The sequence below is a fragment of the Balaenoptera acutorostrata genome, chromosome 14, assembly GCF_949987535.1.
Source record: "Balaenoptera acutorostrata chromosome 14, mBalAcu1.1, whole genome shotgun sequence".
Taxonomy (NCBI): domain Eukaryota; kingdom Metazoa; phylum Chordata; class Mammalia; order Artiodactyla; family Balaenopteridae; genus Balaenoptera; species Balaenoptera acutorostrata.
In genome coordinates this window covers 22264588-22286851 of record NC_080077.1, presented here as the reverse complement: position 1 = coordinate 22286851, position 22264 = coordinate 22264588, and the positions used below count along the sequence as shown (strand labels likewise).

Genomic DNA, 22264 nt, shown 5'->3' with positions numbered 1-22264 from the left:
AGAAGTAATGTTGAGATTTAGGAGATGACCTTTTAGCATCTATTAACATTAAATTTACGTATTTCCAACACTGGATACATGACATCATACATTTGTCAAACCCATAGAACTGGACAACACAAAAAGTGATCCCTAATGTAACTATGGACTTTTATTAGTAATAATGATCAATTGTAACAAAAATACCACAGTAATGTAAGATATTAATAATAGGGGAAACTGTGTGTGGCAGGGAGAGAGGGAATATATGAGAACTCTATACTTTCTGCTCCATTTTTCTATAGACCTGAAACTGCTCTAAAAAATAAAATCTATTAATTTAAACAAAAGAAAAAAAGAAAAAATACACTAAAAAAGTCATTTAACTCTCCTCAGCCTCAGTTCCATCATCTATAAAATGAGAGGCTTAGACTAGTTGATCTCTAACTTTTCATCCAAAAAGAAGATTCTATCATTCTCACTGCCAATATAAAGATGTCTGGCTGCCAATATATATATTTTTTCTTCCAGTTTTACTGAGATATAACTGGCATACAGCATTGTGTAAGTTTAAGGTGTACAGTATAATTATTTGATTTACATGCATCACGAAATGATTATCACAATAAGTTTAGTGAACATCCATCATCTCATATACATACAAAATTAAAGAATTAGAAAAAAAAATTTTTTCTTCTGAACTTAGGGTTTACTCTTTTCACAACTTTCATATATAACATACAGCAGTGTTAATTATATTTATCATGTTGTACATCACATCCTCAGTGCTTATCCATCTTATTACTGGAAGTTTCTACCTTTTGACCACCTTCATCCAATTTCCCCTCTCCCACCCCCCACCTCTGGTAACCACAAATCTGATCTCTTTTTCTATGAGTGAGTTTGTTTCTTTGTTTTTGAAGTATAATTGACCTACAACACTATGCTAGTTCCTATTACACAACATAGTGATTCAATATTTCTATACATTTCAAACTGATCACCACAGTAAGTCTAGTTATGATATTATATAGTTATTGACTATATTTCCCACACTGTACATTTCACACCTGTGACTAATTTATTTTGTAATTGGAAGTTTGTACCTCTTAATATCTCTCACCTATTTCTTTCCTCCCCCCCACCTCTCTCCCCTCTGGCAACCATCTGTTTGTTCACTGTATCTATAACTCTGTTTCTGTTTTGTTATACTTGTTCATTTGATTTGTTTTTTTCTTTAGATTCCACATATAAGTAATATCATGATTTTTTTTTCTCTGTTTGACTTACTTCACTTAGTATGAGAATCTCTAGGTCCATCCATGTTGTCATAAATGGCAAGATTTCATTCTTTTTTATGGCTGAGTAGTATTCCAGATATATATATATCACATCTTCTTTGTCCACTCATCTGTTGATGGATACTTAGGTTGCTTCCATATCTTGAATACTGTAAATAATGCTGCAATGAACACAGAGGTGCATATATCTTTTGTAATTAGTGTTTTTGGTTGTTTTCGGATAAATACTCAGGAGTGGAATTGCTGGATCATATGGTAGTTCTATTTTTAATTTTTTGAGGAATCTCCATATTGTTTTCCATAGTATATTTTCCATAGTATATATTTTCCAATACTTATGAAGGTAGAAGAAAAGAGTATTTTGAAAAACATAATTCATCAGTTTAAGCAAACTGTAAAGGAACATCATTATGCAATTCTGGCAAATAAATGGAACCATATAATTATTGAATGAATCTGGTGATGAAATTGTAGTTTATGTGAAAGGGATAATGGTGAAATGGAGTGTAAATAGGTATTGATGAAGCATTCATTTAAAGAAAATAGCTCAAGTTTTTAAAAGATAACTTCAGATGCCTCAGGTGCTGTGAAACTAAATGACATGGTCTAATGATAACTAAAAGATTGTCAATCATGGAAGTTTTATGAAAATTATTATAAAATGATTTGTGGCTTGGGGAATTCGTATCTAAAATTTTCTCATCCTTATAAATCAGATGATGATGTCCACAAAGATGCTGATACAGATGTTGTTTCTGCCTCATATGATATATTTCTGTCAGATATATCAGATATATCTGCGTGGGGGGAGCAGGCAGCTGCCTGTGAGGGGTGGTGGGAACTGTAACATATGAGAAAACACAACCCAGAGCACATGGCTCTTCAGTAACAGAAAGGGAATTAAACCTGAGGTGTGAGAGGCACTGACTGGCAGTATCCACAGCGTGGTGTTATGATTAAAACCCCAAAATACATGATTTCATATCCCAGTTCTGCCCTTTGCTGGCTGTGTGACTTTTTGGGCAGTTTACCTAATTTTCTCTCTGTCTCCATTTCCTTTTATGTAAGATGCAGATAATGATAGTAACCATTCTCAGTGAGGATAAGAAGAGCTAATATTTGTAAAGTGCTTAGATCAGAGCCTGGCCCACAGTAGGTGTTATATGGGTGTTTATTAAATAAAAATAGATACACTTGAACCCTGGTTTCCTTAGCACTATCCCACTATCCTATGACTCAGCACTTTTTTGAAGCCTGCCAGGAAATCACCCCAAGTATCTCCTGGTATCATCATTTAGCTGCGTGTAACAGAACACCCTACTACATTGCTTTCAACAAATAGGGGGTTATTCTCACATCACAAGAAGCCTGGAAGGAGGCCACTGCTGGCATGGGTTCAGCAGGTTATAGATGTTAGGGCAAAGAGCTCTGGGATCCTCTGATTCTTTTCTTCGTGCTTACAAGGTGACTACTGAAGCTCCAGTCATCCTGTACGCAGTGAAACAGGAAAAATAAGGATGGGGGTAGGGCTGTAGGGAGGGGTGTACTAATGGAATACTTCTCAGAAGTCCTTTCAGCAGATTTTGACTTTACACAGAATCGTGGCTTGGCCCAGACACATCACTGCACGCTCCAAACGTCCTTTTGGGTCTGTTCTCTTCTTCTGTGTGCAGAGTCCAGCAGGCTTGAGAGGGTTTTTTGGACACCCTGGGTAAGATGTTAACATGGCACTCTTCCAAAGTCCCACCCTGCAGCCTGCTAGCTGACTCCAGCATACAGGTGTGGTGGTGTTGTTCTCGTTGTTGTTGTTTTGGCTGATACAATTTTTAAAAATTTGGACTACAATGAGTCTACATAGGGCATTTGCTCCAGTTTTTCAAAGATCCAATTTTACACTCTTACCTTACATCTAGCTTGACTGAATTATATACATGCCTGGTCTCTGAAGGATTTGGATTTAAGACTTCTGAAATATCTTTAAACTATCTGTTGAACATTTATTTAGACTAGAGGCTGAAGGCTGTTGGGAAAAAAGCCCCCCTGGTGGTAGGGGTCTGCCTCTTCTCTACTCCCCTGAGCAAGTAAGTTCTAGTCCCAAACTCCTGCATATGGTCTACCCAGCAAAACAAAAGCTCTGCAATTATCCTGACACCCACTGGGGAGAAGAAATTTAGCAATGATTTACTATTACTCTAGAGCGCATTAGGAGGGCTCTCTCACCAGTCACCCATCCACTGAAGCAGTTTATGAAAACGTTTCCTCCCTGAGAATAATTCTGGTAAGTGGATTACCTTCAATTTGCCACACTTCCAGGGATATTTTGGTGCCATTAAGTGACTGGCACCCCCAGGCCATCTGGCTCTTCTAACACAGCACACTTGTGATGCTTCCAGACAATGCAGACACTGCAAAGGGGGCAGTTTTTGACAAAGGAAATGGTGAGTACAGGTAGAATTCGGATCGCCACTAAGCCATCCACGTGGATTGTTCAAAGCAGGAAGATGACATCCTACATCCCGAAGAGGGACTGGCAAAGTGGGCTTTCACTGAGTCTTGCCCAATGTGCTGGGTCTGGATATGTGCACACCGAGAGCATTCCTGGCAGGACGAGTAGCTTTGGCAAAGTTACTGACAGATCTCAGGAGTGAAGGGGATGTTTCACATCTTCACATCCGTCTGAGATCTAGCCGGTGCCTCACGCCAAATGTCAGCACTACTTTTTCTAAAGCTTTTCAGTCACTGTCTGTAGAATCCTTGGTGTTTAGAAATCTCATAACTTAGGGTTCTTTATATATATATATATATATATATATATATATATTTTTTTTTTTTTTTTTTTAATTTGGTGGCACTCGGTCTTAGTTGCAGCTCGCTGGCTCCTTACTTGCGGCACATGGGCTCCTTTAGTGGTGGCATGTGAACTCTTAGTTGCAGCATGCATGTGGGATCTAGCTCCCTGGCCAGGGATCGAACCCGGGCCCCCTGCATTGGGAGTGTGGAGTCGTAACCACTGCGCCACCAGGGAAGTCCCGTTAGAGTTTTCTATAGCAATTCAGTCCATTTTTAAATGTGAAAAAAACTGTTGCGATCAGCAACATGAGCACAACTGCTCGTTGCTGCCGCTCATTTGCCGTGTAAGTAACAACCCTTCCTGGTTAATAGCAAAAAAGTCTGGCTAATGAAATGTATTGTCACTATGTTTCATATCTAAAGCAATTAAGAATATCTGTAGTGAGCATCAATTATTGGGAAAAAGAGTGATTTTTGCCCACTTCTTAATCTTCCCAATTGCCCTCTAGGGCAAAAGAGCTCTCCTTGGAACCTCAGTCCATAATAAACACATGTGAACAAATATACACATTAGGTTGTAAAAGGATGGTTTCTTAACTGGTTTTTGAGCTACAAATAATCCCTAAAAAGTGGCTTTCTCAACTAAATATGCAGACATTACAGTGTATTTATAGTGATTAGAAACTGGAAACAAACTAAATATCCAAAAATAAAATTTAAGCAAAATTATGTTCCTATTATGTCATGCTATGCAACAATTAAAAATGATTTTTACAAAGAGTTTTAAATAATAAGGTAACCTACTTATTAAATTTAAAGCAAAAAGAATCTGCTTGATGCAAATTGTTACACGGTATGTCACAACTAAGTATATATTGTAAGAAGGACTGGCAGGTATGTGCTAAAATGTTAACAGTGTTTTCTGTGTGTGTGTTTTCTGAGAGTGGGAGTAATTTTTTTTAATTTCCTATTTTAATATCATAAATATGCTGCTTTTATAATGAAGAAATATGAGCAACCCAAAGGTATCTTTTCTGCGATACTGAAGGGATTCTTCCCAAGCCCAAACCTCTCAAAGGGACACATCCCATCTTCTACCCTTATGGTGCAGACAACTGTGAAGGGGGAAAAATAATCCTTTCAAATACATTGACACTGTTAGAAAATGCTTATCCAATGTAAACACAGAACCAAAGGAAATGCGTAAACATTGAATATTATAAGGATACGCATAAACACAATTATTCCTCCTGAATTTGTAAGCAAATACCCATGGCTATATGAAGTTGGCTTGGTGGAATACAATGTAAGGGAGATAGAGGGTCCTTGTCATTTCCAAAATTAGTAGGGATTATCATCACCAGTATGTTAGATGCTCTCCCCCTTCAAAAAAAAAGAAAAAGAATGAAGAGTCTGTATCAGTTTTTAGAAGTACTTAAGGAGGAATAACTTGAGCCCATATATAGACTAAGAACTATTAACAATAATCAAAGAAACACTAATGTATAATAACTAGAAGCTAAAACAAGGTCTTAAACTCTTCCCTTGGGAAACATGTTTTCATGAAACTCCACTGGACAAGGCTATTCTCCTCCATCCCCACTCATTGTGGGGCAGTATGAAAAAGCTAAAAAAGTGACATGCAGATATTTCTTCTGTATAGTGTACAATGAAAAACAGTATTCTCTAACTCAAATATGGAATCATGTAAAACTTATCAGTGATTAATGTATTATAGTTCATAAAAAAGGATAACCTTCCACAGAGTGAAGTTTTAAGTGCAATACTGTATTGCAGTACTTACACTAAAAAAAACGCAGTCTGTGTGTAGGTTAATATTTTTTTCACAGAGACATGTGAAACATGTCTAAGATTACTAGATATGGTCTAAAAAGCAAAAAGAGCAACCTGGATGTGTTCATAGATAATCATCAAGATGTTCCAAAAATTGTAGACTGACATTCTCATAAAATATTTGAGTCAATGTTTATGCAAATGTTTCATTTTTTTAAAAAAAAAGCCCACAAAACTCATTACCTTATTATGGTTAGCAAATAACAAAAGCAAACCATTAGAATAGGTTCAAAACACTTTTTGAATGCTATAGTTACTTAAAAAGAAATTGAGTACAGAATAAAATTTTAAATGGCTTTATACAAATATTATTATATTTTTCAAGGATGGGATAGGGAGTCTTATTTATGATTTTCTAAATTGTAAGGTAGGAAGGTATATCAAATTTTAAGGATATCACACGAACTCAAAACTTTATTAAGGACTTAGATCTTCAGTAGATCTACTTTTTAATTTTGCAATCTTATGAACCTGTAGCATGGACACACAATTTTTAAAAATGCACTCAACTTTTACATGAAGATAAAACTAGAAATCATCAATAATGAATAGTTTTATGCTGGCAGAACCTTCTTGGAATTATCTTGATTTGGAGGACATTAACTTCTATTGGCATAATTATGAGGCCGATTAGAAAATATCTACTGGGTTTCTTTATTTTGGTTAAGGGATTGGTTGGAAAAATTCAGGAAAACGTTCATGAGTTGCTACTTTACCTCTTAACACTCTGCACTCTGCTTTCCCTGCCCCCTCACTCCACATTCTGTGACTCAGAGACTATTTTCAGAGGACACCTGTTTTAAATGGATCCACAGGAAATACCTATGTTGTCTTTTCATAATCTGACCCTGCATCTGGTTAGCTGAAATGTGATGCGGCCCACAGAATGAAGCAACTTCAGTGTGACAACATTTACTGGAAGGCGGAGGGGATACAGTTTATATTTATTTTCCTTCCATTAAGCCCTGGCATTGGAGTGTAGGAAAAAAATAAATAAGGAAAAGGGCAAAACCAGTTTAACCCTCAAAAGATTAGTATTAAATTACACAAACGGGTTTTACATCCAGACTCAGGATGATCTGCTCCTGAACTGAATGTAATCTTGCAGCAGAAACTTATCCGACACTCCTTTCTTTACAACGTTTTATTGATAACCCCCTGGTCCACAGTTCACAGTCGGCCTTGTTATATATTGATAGGATATTTATAAACCCCCTGTGGAAAGTGCAGGGCAGCCTACCCCCTGGAATAGAATAATAAGGGGATTTCATAGTGGTTAACAGTAGTCTACCACTAAAATTCCAGTTGGGTCCAAAATAAAGCAAGTCACTCGGGGGGCCCCGTTTCACGGGTTTGCACCGCCCCCCCCCACGTGCGCGCCTCCACCGGTGCCACTGGCCAGCAAGTCCCCGAGCTGGACCGTTTGCCCACACTGGGGTCCGCTCCTTCCGGGCGGGTTGCCCGGCCCCCGCGCCCGGCCCCGCGCCCGCTCACCCTGGGCCGCGCTCCCTCTCCGCCCGGCCGCTACCGCTGGCGGCGGTCCCCGGAGCTCGGCGCGCGCTCCCCGAGCCCCGGTCGCCCTCGGAGGCCGCCCACCCGCTCCCGGGGCTCTGAGGGGCTGCCGCGGGCCGGGTCTCCGGGGCCCGCGAAGGCAGGAGCAGAATGACGGAGATGACGAAAGAGCTGACGCCACACCGCCCACCCGGCAGCCGCCGGTGCCCGCACACACCGCCCCGCCCCGCCCCGCCCCGCCCCGCCCGCGAGGTCGCCCGCGCGCTCGCGCTCGCGCCGGTCCCGCGGGACACGTCCGCCCCGGCCCCCGCCCGCCCGCCCCGCCCGCGGCCGGAGTTCCCACAGCGCTCGCCCGAGCCCTGTGCCGCCCGCCCTCCTGGTCGCCGAGCCCGTCCAGGCCTTTCGCGAACATGGCGCTTGTCCCTTGCCAGGTGCTGCGGGTGGCCATCCTGCTGTCCTACTGCTCTATCCTGTGCAACTACAAGGCCATCGAAATGCCCTCGCACCAGACCTACGGAGGGAGCTGGAAATTCCTGACTTTCATTGATCTGGTAAGGCCGCCCCCCTCCCCCTCCCCCGTCCTCCCCTCACCCCGAGCCCGTGTGTGTTTGTGGCTGCGCCGGCACCTGCGCGCGTGCTCCAGCATCCACCCCGGTCCTCGCCTCCTCCCCAGTGACTGCGTCTAAAGGCCAGGCTGCCCCCGCAGCAGCACCTTCTGAAGCACCCAGCGTTACCTGGTAGCTGGGGCACGAGTGGAGGTGGGGCGCAGCCAGGTGGTGGGCTCTTTGGAGGGGAACACACACCTGCTTCTAAGAGGTGACACGGGAAGATTCTCAACTTAGCAACTGGATCAGACGACCTTGATCATGAGCGGCCTCAGCCCCATTCGCCCCCAAGGTGCTTTCCAGAACACCCACCGTGGGATCAAGTCGCAGCAGCTGAAGGAAACTGGGTATTGTCGAATTACTTGGCGCTTCCTCAGAAAGGACTGCCCTCCTAACAAAGGAGAGAAAGCTCCTCATAAAGAAGAAAAATCGCCTAATAAAGTTGTCTTCTTTGCATCTGTTTTTGCCCATTGTCAGTAATTTACTTCCAACCTTCCCCCCCCCCCACCCCAGAAGCATTAGAAGAGAGAGCTTGTCAAAACGCATTCACAGTGGGACTTTATACTTTCCCTATCTTCCTATGTAAAAGTTCACAATAGTTTGCATAAGCAGTTCCTCTGTTGGCACAATGATGGCCTTGGCAGTTGGAGGGTTTTGGTTTTTGGTTTTTTTTTTTTAACAGTTTATCCACTTCTGGCACTAAAAGGGCTGGAGAAATATCACATGAGCATAAAATCCAATAAGGACATGGGGTGGAACCTAGGAACTTCAGGGTGAAAGACTGGCTCAAACATACACTAAAAGATGGTCAAGTATGGACAGAGAATTAAAACAAAAGCGAGGAGTTCTGAGGACTAGAGAAAAAGTAGAACCAATTCCTGGATCGCCAGAACTGCCCGTCCAAGGTTATACACAAGGTTGGCTACACAAGCAAGATTGTAATCTCTAATTGTTGACCCTTCATTTTGATGAAGAGAACTTGACACCTGTTTTAAGATACTTCCAAAGGCTTAGGATGCTTCAAAGATATGCAGTCAGCAGGTTTTTGTATAGAAATACCATTTTAAATTTGTATCATGTTAGATACTTTCAGAGAGGAATTTAAGTCCTTTTCCCCAGCACTTTCCAAACTGAGCACCAAGACTGACCAGGACATAGAGTGTTTCAGGGGTTTCAATTTTCAGTTCCTCAACTTCCAGCTCTTTCTTGAAACTGATCTTCTCTGAACACGGGTGTTGCCTGCCAGTTCTCTTTTCTTCTGCCCTGTTCATCCAAGGGACGAGCACGTGACAAGGCTCTGTGCTACATTTATCTGTTCCTTTTAGGATTCAGAAGATAGACAGTTGTCACTAGAACTATCTTCATATTTGATTGAAAAACAAAGTCAGACTTATCTTGACAGAAAGTCTTCTTGGGTTGATTGGCTCGTCATTGAGGATTGGCTCTACCTTTTATGTTATGTAGCAGACTTCCGGAGACTGAAACCTGCAGCCCTGAAGTTCTGATAAATATGTATCAGAGTGTTAGAAATCATGTCCCCTTTTCAACTGTTCAAACTTATGTTAAAAATATTTAGATGTTATTTAAAAAATATGTGCATAGATTTTCAGAATTCTTTTACTGGCTATGTGAACAAAATTTCTCTTGGATCACTACCTTATCCCATTTCTTCTGATCTCACTTTGAGCTGGCCCATTTGAGTGTTGTCAAGGAACAGCACTGAGCTGAAATACGGATGGAAACCCTACCAGAACCATAGGAACTATGAACAGTTCTCAGAAGCACCTTTGCATTAGATATAGTTTTGGGGGCGCAGGGGAGGAGATTAGCAGGTGAGAGTGGTAGAAATTGAAGGTATTGTTAACCCATGGGAGAAATGACAACTCACATTGGCATTGCTTACTGTGTGTTATAATACAAGACTCACAAGAAACAATGTACCTCTCATAACCTTTGAGTGACGTGAAACTGTAGTAGAGCCAATCTGACTCTGCTTAAACTGTCATACACTTTATATTTTAGCATTTGGTGGTTGGACCTGCCTATTTTAAATAATAATCATGACAAATATATTTTTGTCTCTCAGAATTCAGGCCATAAATTCAAATTTGAAACTTTTACTTTGTTTCATATTTAAATTCAGTTTGTATAGGGCCTTCAGCCAATTATTCAAACTTTTTATCTCTGTGGCTTCTGATTAAAATATAATAAATCTTTAATTGAGGGTTCCTGTGAGAAAATATGTCTAGAATATATTCAAAGGAACAGTCATGCAAAGTGTTATTCTTTTTGTTATTAGAGATTTAGAGTCTTTGGAGCCTAAACATTGTACAGCTGTTAAAACAACCAGCCTGTGAGTCCCTACTATTGGCATGAAAAGATTAGGCTACTATAATTTACCCATTTAACTTTTCATTTTTCTATGTTAAAGAAAACTGAATAAACTTTATTACTTAGTGCTTTGGACATTTTTAATGATTCTAAGCTCATTAGAGCAATTTTGGAAGAGGGTTTAGCCTCTCAAAACTTCAGTGAGAAGGCCCTTGTTCTAGCCAACTTGGATCACAGAGAGTCAGGACATTTATCCTGGTGGCCACAGTCTGATTCCATGATCCGTGGCATCAGTGTACCAGAATGTAGCTCAGGAATCTCAGGCGACACATATCCAGGAGCATGTGGTTATGTGGCAGGGGCCGTTCCAGCTATATCCATACCTTACTTTGAGTATGAGAGTCATCCCAATAGAATCAGAGCTCATGGCAAAAAGTGAAATGAAAGTTATTGCATAAGTGAATGAATCTGCATCATTTGAAGAAAATTCATCAGCTGTGATACTGGTTAAGAAGATATTTGAACATTAGTAATGTTCAGTAATCTTATCCTGTTATCAGTAATCTTTTACTCTTATTGTTATTCCCCAAGAGCTTCTTTTCCTAGAATCGAATAACTGTAGAAGAACTAAAAAGTGCTTCAGGAAAATTCAAGCTAGTAAATGGAAATGGAATACTGTCTCCACATGATAGGCAGAATAATAGGCCCCCAAAGCATGTCTACATCCTAATCCCTGGAACCTGTGAGTATGTTAGGTTACCTGGCAAAGTAATTAAAGTTGCTAATCAACTGACTTTCAAATAGGGAGATTTGCTCAGATTATCCATGTTGCCCCAAGGTTTCTTAAAAGTGGAGGGAGGCAGGGGAGAAGAGTCAGTTGGAGGAAGATGTGACGGTGGAAGAAAGTCCCAGAGAGGTGCAACATTGCTGGCTTTGAAGATGGAGGAAGGGACCAGGAGCCAAGGAATGTGGGAGGTGTCTACAAGCTGGAAAGGGCAAGGAAATAAATTATCCCTAGAGCCTCCAGAAGGAACACAGCTCTGCTGACACCTTGATTTTAGCCCGGTGAGACCCATTTTGGACTTCTGACCTCCAAAACTATAAAATAATAAATTTGTGTTTAAATCACTAAATTTATGCTAATTTGTTGCAGCAGCAATAGAAGACTAGTACACTTGGCTCTAAATCCTGTGACCTAGAAAAAAACCCTTAAATGTTGTTGTACTGATGTGGTGACTCAGCTAGTTCTTTATGTGTATTAGATAACTGGTTAATTTTAGTTTTAACCAGCAACTATGCTGAGGAGACATACATGTGACAACAGGCAATATGAGAATCTATAAAAATGGAATAACTTTGGAAAAACTAGGCCTTTTCTTTACTGTGAAGTATTTTAGAAATTATCATTGCGAAACATGCCATGCTGGGAGGAATACTCTTAACTGGAAATAAGCTGGAAAGAAAAAAAAATTAAACTGACTAATGTTCAAATATTTTCTTAACCAATATCACAGCTGGTGGATTTTCTTCAAATGATGCAGATTCATTCACTTATTCACTAATCAAATAGTTTCCCAAGTTATATAATAATTGTCCCCCAAAATAATAGAAATGAGGAATCAATCAAACCAACATACATAAATTAAAAGAAAGAAACTGGATGTTGAGGCCTCAAAGTAGTGCTGGAATACATTGGGTGTTAGGAAACATTTGAATAAATGGAACTTTCCAGATGTTCAATGAGTATTCTTTTCTTGTCCCGTTTCCTCCTAAAAACATTCAAAACACTACGGATTTTTTTTTTTTTAAATATATCAACCAGAATTTTATTCAGCTCTATATGGTAGAATGTCTAATACGTGAATAAGAATCAACTTCTTTGAAAAACATGAACTGGACATTTGTTATAAAAAATTAATATTGATTTTGGATTTAAGACACTCTGATTTTTAAAGGTTGAAATAGAAATGTGATGATCCTATTTGCTCTAGTTTGTGGTACTCGCCATTTGGATAGTTATCATGTCTTAGGGCTCCATTATATTCATTATTTCTCCTATACTGACTTTCCATTCATGCACAGGCTGAACACCGGTGAGGCCCCACCTCCTCAAAGTGTGGTGTGAGGACCAGCAGTGATCTTATCTGGGAGCCTGGTAGAAATGTGGACCCTCCAGCTCCACCCCAGACCTTCTGAATAAAAATCTACCTGTTGATAAGATCACTAGGTGATTCCTTTTCACGTTTTAGTTTGAAAAATGCTGCTCTAGGCCATGCTGTTTTTGTTTTGTAATTTAACATGGAATAGCTTGTAGGACACAGCCTTCATATATTAATTCTGCCAACTATATTTAAAACATATTTAAACATATTTCAAAATATATTTAATTATGTCACTTTTACTGTGGCATAGTTAAAAACATGTTGTAAAAAAATTACAACTGTAAAATAAAAGAAAGAGAAAAGTATGTATTTGGCACCAAGGGTAAGCTATTTGTTGCAATTGAGAAACAAGTTTGGCTAATCTTCAGGGAAATCAGGTGAAAAAGAATACACATTTGATAGCATTGTCTCTACTGTTGGAATAAAGGAAGCATAACAATTTATCAGGAAAAATACAATTCTTACCAGGCACTGACTTTGCAAGGTTATTTATCACTCAACTAGTCATATAAATGACATCGGGTAGCATAGCAGATAATGCCTTTGATTGTTTTCTAGCAGATTATCTATAGAAATATTCTTATCGTTGATTTTTTTTATATTATGATTTTATGAAAGCCAAAGGCATGGTCTTCTGTTTTGACTGGGTGAAGGCATTTTTGCAGAGGTTTAAGGTAATACAATCTGGGTACTTATTTTTGTTATCTAAATCCATTTTGCAAAAGAATTTGAGAAAACCACAGAGTGAGCAGGATAAATAAGGGCTGGGATGTTGAAAAGCTTGGGGTGTTCAAAGAGCAGGAAATGGTCAAGTACACCTGGAGGATACATTTTTTGCTTTTAGACACACTAAGAATTTTTGACCTTTAAAAAATGTTTAAAAGGGAGAAAAAACTGCATAAGTATACTAAGTGATGCATTTGAGTTTGTCTTATATTTTTACTTATATACTTATAATAAAATATTCTTGACTCCATTAAGTCCATGGCTTAATTTTAAATAGGAAATAAAATATCTTGAGAAGAGATTCTATATACTATTATGTAACTATGATACTTAGCTTTGCCAGTCAAAACTGCAGAGTGCCATGTGAAGGCCAGTAGTTCATTGAGTAGTCTGAACAAAATTAGATTGGTTTGTTTTGGTTTGGTTTTTTCTTTTTTTTGTTGTTGGATATTATACAAAGAGGGTGAAACTGCAAATTTTTTTTCAGTACAATCAGACTTGACCCTAAAATGCACGTAAACTTTAAGGATTAAATAATGCTTTTTCCTAACCTGGGAGAAGAATTTTGAGTATAATACTTTACACAGAGTCCTCTTCCCCCTCTTTGAAAGTGTTTCTTTTGGATCAAACATAAAATAGGGGCCTGGTTTTGTCAGAGTCGGGGAAATAGTTGATGATATAATCTCTAATTCCCTTTCTTAGTTGCAAATGTTATTGAAATTACAGAGTCATCTGACCATGTTGAGGTCACTTCTTTTCCCATCTCTGCCATCCCCCATGTCTGGTATAACATTTAACAAAATTGGTAGCTGCTCTTGAGGCTTTCATTTGTTTCTCTGTGTTCCCCTGAAATGTCATATGTTTCTGTGGAAGTGTGAACAATAGTACAATTTTCCATATTGAATCAGATGTTCCTGTGATCCAAGCACGCTTGGAAAAATCTTACTGCTTAGGATTCCATAACAACATAGCTTTCTTTTGCGTCTAGCAGCCCGTGGCTAGACAGTTAAAGGGCCCCTGTCTCACCTGCAGGGTAGTCCTGCCAGAGGACAGTGAGTACAGACCTCTCTGCATGTGAGAGACCCCTGGATCAGATCCATCATGGAGGGCAGCAAGGTATGCAATGTTGCTTTGATAGGCTGGATCAAGACAGGCTAATTGGGAATCACCAGAGAAATTGCTTGAATTCACCAAGTGATAAGAATACTGTCATTTTGAATCTTGAGCAAATGGCATGTGTTCATGACAGTGCTTTAGAAGGATGGAATTCTAAAAAGTCAGTGAGACAATGGTCTAGCCCTTTCAGATTGACATATTTAGAACTGTCAGGCTGTATTATAACTTAAAATTTTAATTTCAAAAGCAGTACATAAAATTCCAGAAAATTTGTATAATACCGGCAACCGTAGGGAAGCAAATATATTCCATCTTAAGTATCCCTAATTTTCAGTGCATCTTAGCATTGTAGTGCTTCAAGATGGTATTTACTTCAGAACTTCATGAACACTCAGAAACACACATAGAGGGAAAGTCAGACTGCATATATATGCATGTATACATTATATGCATGTATGTGTATATATGTGTGTGCACATTTATATATTCAGGTTTCAGAAAAATCATATTATTTATAAAAATTATTTTTAAATTATATTTAAATTAAAGGAGATACCAATGTTAGTATTTTGACATTTGCCTTTTGAGCCATATATGTACTTTTCTTTAAAACAAAAATTCAATATATACATATGGTTTGTGTAAGTTTGTTTTTTAAAATTAATATACACCATAATTCACTCTTTTTGGTGTGCAGTTCTGAGTGTTGACGGATGCATAGTAGCCACCGCCACAATCACCTAAAAATATTAAAATATTCCCTTGTGCTGTCCCCTTATAGTCAAACCCTCCCCTGAATCTTAACAATCACAGGTTTGTTTTCTATCCTTGTAGTTTTGCCTTTTCTAGAAAAATACGTAAAGCATACAGGATATAGCCTTTGAGCCTGGCACTTTTCGTTTAGCATAATGCATTTCAGATTCCTCTCTGCTGCTGTGTGTATCCATAATTTGTTCCATTTTAACGCTGAGTAGTATTTTATGGTATTGATGTATCGCTTTGTTGATTCACTCATAAATTGAAGTGCATTTGAGTTTTTCCTAGTTTGGGGTGATTATGAGGAAAGCTGCTATAAACATTTGCATACAAGTTTTTGTATGAACGTGAGTTTTTATTTTTACTGGGAGTGGGATCGCTTGGTTATATGGCAAATATATGTTTAGCTTGATAAGAAACTGCCAAACTGTTTTCCAGAGTGGTTGTGCCATGTTGCACTGCCATCAGCAATGTATGAGGGTTCCAGTTGCCCTGCGTCCTGTCAGTGCATGGCATTGTCAATTTTTCTTCTACTTTAGCTATTCTAATAGTTGTGCAGTGGTATCTCATTGTGGTTTTAATTTGCATTTCCCTCATGACTAATGGTATTAAGCCTCTTTTCTTATACATTCTTTTTTTTTTTTAAACATCTTTATTAAAGTATAATTGCTTTACAATGGTGTGTTAGTTTCTGCTTTATAACAAGTGAATCAGTTATACATATACATATGTTCCCATATCTCTTCCCTCTTGCATCTCCCTCCCTCCCACCCTCCCTATCCCACCCCTCTAGGTGGTCACAAAGCACCAAGCTGATCTCCCTGTGCTATGTGGCTGCTTCCCACTAGCTATCTATTTTACATTTGGTAGTGTATATATGTCCATGACACTCTCTCACTCTGTCACACCTCATTCTTATCATACATATATCTTCTTTACGAAGTGCCTGTTCAAATCCTTTGCCCATTTAAAAAAAAGGGTTGTTTTTTTATTGTTAAGCTTTGAGAATTTTTGTGTATGCTGAATAGAAGTTCTTTGTCAAATACATGATTTGCAAACATTTTCTCCCTGTCTGGGGGTATCTTTACATTTTGTTGGTATAGACAGGCCCCAATTTACAATGGTTCGACTTTATGATTTTTCGACTTTTTTATAGTATGAAACTGATACACATTCAGTTGAAACTGTACTTCCAGTTTTGAATTTTGATCTCTTCCTGGTTTAGTGATATGTGGCACGATATGCTCTTGCAATGCTGGGCAGGGCAGTGAGCCCCAGCTCCCAGTCAGCCATGCGATCAGGAGGGTAAACAACCAATACGCTTACATTCTGTTTTTCACTTTCAGTAGAGTATTCAGTAAATTACATGAGACATTCAACACTTTATTAAAAAATAGGCTTTGGGTTAGATGATTTTGCCCAACTGTAGGCTAATGTAAGTATTTTGAGCACGTTTAAGGCAGGCTAGGCTAAGCTATGATGTTCAGTAGGTTATGTGTTCCGTGCATTTTTGACTTAGGCAATATTTTCACCTTACCATGAGTTTATCAGGATGTGACACCATGGTAAATTGAGGATGATCTGTAGTGTCTTTTGCAGAGCAGAAGTTTATCATTTTGATGACATCCAATTAATTTCTGATTGGTGTGTAGTGCTATCTCATTGAGGTTATAATTTGCATTTCTCAAATGGCTAATAATCTTGAACATCTTTTCATGTCTTACTTGCCATGTGTGTGTCTTCTTCAGTGAAACAAATAGTATTGTTTTGTTAAATTTTACTTTTTGTTAAATATTAAATACATTTGATTTTTGCATATTGACCTTATATCCTATGATTCTGCTAATTCACTTATTCATTCTAGGAGCTTTGTTGTGGATTTCATGGAATTTTCTTTTTTTATATAGACAATCATATCATCCGCTAATAGAGACAGTTTTCTTCCTTTCTAATTGTCATGGCTTTTATTTCTTTTTCATGTGTTATTGCATTGATTAAGACTTCTAATATGATACTGAACATAAGTGGTGAGAGTGGATATTCTTGTCATTTCTTTTTTAGGAGGAAACAGTCTTTTACAAGTAAGTATAATAGTAGCTATAGACTTTTTTTGCATATACCCTTTATCAGTTTGAGTACATTTCCTTCTGTTTCTTGTTTACTGAGAAGCTTTTTAAAAAAATATCATAAATGGATGTTGAATTTTGTCAAATGATTTTAACTGCATCTATTGATATGTTCATATGGCTTTTTTTCCCTCTTAATATGGTGAATTACATTGATTGATTTTTGAATATTAAGTCAGTGTTACATTCCTGGGGTGAATGCACTTGATTGTGGTATATTGTCCTTTTTATATATTGCTTAATTTGATTTGCTAATATTTTGTTGATTTTACCTCTCTGTTAATGAGGAATATTTGTGTGTAGTTTTTTATTTTTCTTCTTTGCCTGACTTTGGTATTAGTGTAATGCTAGCCTTATTCCTCCTCAGTGTTCTGGAAGAGATTGAGCAGAATTGGTTTTGCTTCTTCCTGAAATTTGTGACAGAATCTATAAGTGAAAACCACTGGGCCAGGAGTTTTCTTTGTTGAAAATTCATTTTGGTTGATTGCAAGATATAGGCGTATTCAGCTTATTTATTTCTTTTCACTGAGATTTGGTAGTTTATATCTTTCAAAAAGTTGATCCATTTCATCTAATATCAACATTCTTTCCTTATCTTTCTCTTATTGTCTTTAGGGTCTGTGGTGATAACCACATTTCATTCCTGGTATTGGGAATCTGTGTCTTATCTCTTTTTTCTTCATCAGTGTGGCTAAGGACGTCTCAATTTTATTTATGTTTTTCAAAGATCAGCTTTTGATTTCACTAATTTTTTCCTATTGTTTTTCTGTTTTCAATTTCATTGATTTCTGTTTTTAAAGTTTATTACTTTCTCCCTTTTGTTTTGGGTTAAATTGGTTCTTCTTTATTAGTTTCTTAACTAATAAATCCGTGGAAACAGATTGTTTATTTATTAAATTGAGTCCTTCTTCCCTTTTAAAACATTTAATACTAAGTACTGCTTTAGTTGCATCTCACAAGTTTTAATACATTTTATTTTCATTGTCATTCACTTCAAAATATTTTTTAAATTCCTTTGAGTCTTTCTATTTAAAAAAATTATCAAGTCTTTTTTTTTGGAGCAGTTTTAGGTTCACAGCAAAATTGAGGGAAATGTAGAGAGATTTCCCATATATTCCTTGCCCCCACGAGAGTCTTTCTATTTTACAATGGTTATTTAAACATGTGGGGTTTAATTTACACATTTTTGGCTATATCTGAGATATCTTTCTGTCATTTGTTTCTAGTTTAAATTCCATTATGATCAGAGATCATTTTCTGCATGATTTCAATTCTTTTAAATTTGTTAAGTTTGTTTTTATGGCCTAAAATATGGACTATCATGTTGAATATTTCATGTACACTTGAAAAAAAATGTATTCTTCTCTTGTTAGGTAGAGTGTTCCTTAAATGTCAATTACATTAAGTTAGTGGATAACATTGATCAGGTCTCCTATATCTTGCTGATTTTCTGTCTGCCTGCTCTCTCATTAACAGAGAGGAGCATTGAAGTCTCTCTGTAATGGTGTGATTGTGTAAAAGTGTAATTGTGGGTTTGTCTATTTCTTGTTTCAGTTTTATCAGTTTTACTTCCCATATTTTGGGGCATATACATTGTTAAGTACATACACATTTAAGAATGCTATATAGCTTGATGAATTGTTTGTTTTATGATTATAAATATTCTTCTTTTTCCTTGATAATTTTCCTTGTTCCAAAGTCTGCTTTGCTTGCTATTAACGTAACTTTTCCAGCTTTCTTTTGATTGTATATTTTTTTCATCCTTTTACTTTTATCTTATCTATAGTGATATATTTAAAGTGGATTGTTTTTTGACAACATACTGAGTCTTAATTTTAAATTTATTTGATAATCTCTATACTTCAGTAGATACCATTTACATTTAATTTAATTATTGAAATGGTTGGAGTTAGGTCTACCATTTATTATTTGTTTTCTTTTTCTTACCCTTTTTTTTCTTCCCTCATTCCCCATTTCCTGCCTTCTTCTGGATTATGTGAGTATTTTTTAGTATTCATTTTAATTTAACTATTGGCTATTTGGATTATCTCTTTGTATTATCATTTTAGTTGCTGTTCTGGGATTATCATATACACACCTCACTTTACACAATCTAGAGTGAATAGTTTACCACTTCAATTAAAACATACAAACCTTATCTCTTTACCCTCCCCACTTTATGTGATAATTGTCATATTAAGTACATCCAAATAACTTGAGAACTCCATAGACAATATTATAAGTTTTGCCATCAAGTCAAATATTTTAAATAATTTAGTAGAGTAAAATAGTCTATTATATTTACCCAGATATTTACCATTTTTATTGTTCTTCGTTCAGTCCTTGTGTCTATATTTCCCTCTGATATCATTTCCTATAAGCCTGAGAACTTTTTTTTAGCATTTCTTTAAGAACGCATCTACTGGCAACAAATTCCTTTAGTTTTCCTTAATCAAAGACTTCTTCTGTTTTGCCTTCAGTCCTGAAAGATATTTTCACTGGGTATAAAATTCTTGTTAATAGTTCTTTTATCACTTGAAAGATGTTGTGCCACTGTCATCTGGCCTCTGTGATTTCTGATGAGAAATCTGCAATCATCCAAACCATTGCTCCCTTGAATGTAATGTGTTGTTTTCCTCTGGCTTGCTTTAAGTTTTTTCCCTTTATCTTTAGTTTTCAACAGTTTGATTATGATGTGTCTGGCCCTGTTTTTGTGAGTTTATGCAATTAGGGATTTGCTGAACCTCTTGAATCTGCAATCTGATATCTTTCACTCAATTTGAGAAGTTTTCAGTCATTGTTTCTTCAGATATTCTTTCTGCACCCATCATCTATCTCCTTTATCTCTTCTTCTGGGACTCCATTGATATGAATATCAGACCTTTTGATTATTGTCACACAGGTTTCTGAGGACGTGGGGTTTTTTTTTTTTCAGTCTTTTTTTTCCTCTCTGTTCTTTAGGTTGTATAATTTCTATTGATTTGTCTCCAAATTCACTGACTCTTTCCTTTGTTATCTGCATTCTGCTATTAAGTGCATACAATGAGTTTTTAAATTTCAGCTTTTGTCTTTTTCAGTTCTAAAATTTCCATTTTCTTCATAGCTTCTACTTCCCAACTAAGCATTTCTATCTTTTATTCTTTTAAACAATGTTCACCTTTTACCTTATGAAGGATCGTTGAAGAGCTGTCCTAAAGTCCTTGCCTGATAATTCCAACGTCTGGGTCATCTTGGAAGTGGCATTTGTTATTTGTCTTTTTCCTTGAATATTGATCAGATTTCTGGCTCTTTGTATGTCAAGTTATTTTTGAATGTACCCTGAACATTTGGAATATTATGTTGTGAGACTCTGGGTCTTGTTAAAGCCCTTTGGAAAACGTTGACTTGCTTTTCTGTTTGATTGTTTAAGAGGCAATCAATCGGGTTAGGTTCTAACTTCATATTCTGTCTCATAGTGGTTCTGATGTCAGCTGAATTTTCAAAGATTTTGCAAAGCTTTTTGGATCTTACTGGAGCTTACACCACTCAAGGGTTAGTCTAGAACTACGGTAATGTTTTCTATGGTAGTTCAGGTCTTGATGCCTCTGCTATGCTTCTTTAGGTTTGTTCTGGGCAGGTCCAAGACTTATGTCAGTTCATAACATAGACTTAGGAGTTGCTTCTTTTCAGCTCTCTTCTCTCCATGATTTCTCCCATACTCTCCAGCCCTCAGACACTCTTTTTCTTGGTTTCTCTGGCCAGAAAGATGGAGTCCTCTCAGAATCTGAGCCTCCTATGCTGCCATGCAGTCCTACACAATTGGAGCATCCTTCACAGAGAAGCAGCAAGAGAAAAAATCCTCTGTAAGAAGGCCTTTTCCCAGTTCCTCTGGTTTTTCTTGGGGTTTAAGATACATGTGCTGTTGCCTGTGCAGCTCTGTGACTGGGCCTGGCCTCAGAGCACGGCTGGGAGAGAAATGAAAGGTGAAAAAAAAGGGATCTCCCTCAAAATCTCCAGCACACAGGAGTCTTTTTCCCAGACCTCTGGCCGAGAAGAAGGTGTTTCTCCTGGAGTTTTTGCTGTCTGTACTTGCTGCACAGTTCCAGAATTCAGCTTGCCCTCAAGTCAATTCTAGGGAAAAAAGGAAAATAAAAATTCATGAATCTCACCCATTATGGATCCTTAATTCAAGTTTTCACTTTAATTCCCAATACACCTGGTATGTGTACTTTTCAAAGTCCTTAGGTGGTGGTTTTTTGTATTCTGTTGTGAGTTTTAGTTGTAATCAGTGGAAATGATAGGCTGCAGTCAGCTTTCTCCATCATGGCTGGCACTGGAAGTAGCTTACATATCATTTTAATACCTGTTTTTTCCACCTAGAATATTTTGTAAATATTTTTCCATGCCATTATACATTCTTCCATAACATCATTTTTAATGACTGCATATTCCTTTTTATATGGGTGTTTATATTGATTGTCTTAGTGAACAAATGGATAAATAAATTTTTACGCACATCTGTGATTATTTTCTTAGGATAAATTATTAGAGGCAGAATTGCTATACAAAGTCTTTAAAAGAGTATCTTAAACTTTAAGTCAGTAAATTTACATTCTCTCCAATATTTAGAGTGCTTATTTCTCTATATTCCTGCTAATACATTTTTCTATGAATAGAAAAATAATGCCAGTGATCACTCGAGGTGCTTCAACCACACAGTTTCCTGTCCAGGAGATGCTGTGTAAATATTTCACCACATATGTCATAAATATAAGTGACTAGCTATCTTTGACTGTTTATAAAACCCAGTGGTATTAGGCACATTTAGTTTGGGCTCATAAATACTTGAGGCAAACATAAATCTTTAAGTGCCTAAAACATCCCAGTTAGGATGGAATTGACATGGCTGAAGTGAGCAAAATAGTTTTCTATGCGCAGTAATCATGGGTTTGCTTGTTCATTCTACTCATCTTGCATTAAAATTGTATGTTAACTGAGTCATGAATGATTTATTAGATCCAATTTGA

The 22264-nt window shown here is 37.5% G+C and overlaps 1 protein-coding gene across 6 annotated transcripts in view; it reads left to right on the top strand.

Moving 5' to 3' along the window:
• Positions 1–7698: 7698 nt before the first annotated feature.
• The window catches only part of AIG1 (androgen induced 1), a 230441-nt gene continuing 215875 nt past the window's right edge, over positions 7699–22264 (top strand). For 2 of the 6 annotated variants that reach the window (XM_057528088.1, XM_057528089.1), the window contains exon 1: positions 7699–7987. In XM_057528088.1, the coding sequence (XP_057384071.1) occupies positions 7847–7987 (141 nt within the window). In that variant the 5' untranslated portion in view covers positions 7699–7846. Of the gene's footprint in view, positions 7988–8109; positions 8498–22264 lie in introns of those variants that run through there. The other 4 variants (XM_057528090.1, XM_057528087.1, XM_057528086.1 and 1 more) reach the window with 4 other exon arrangements.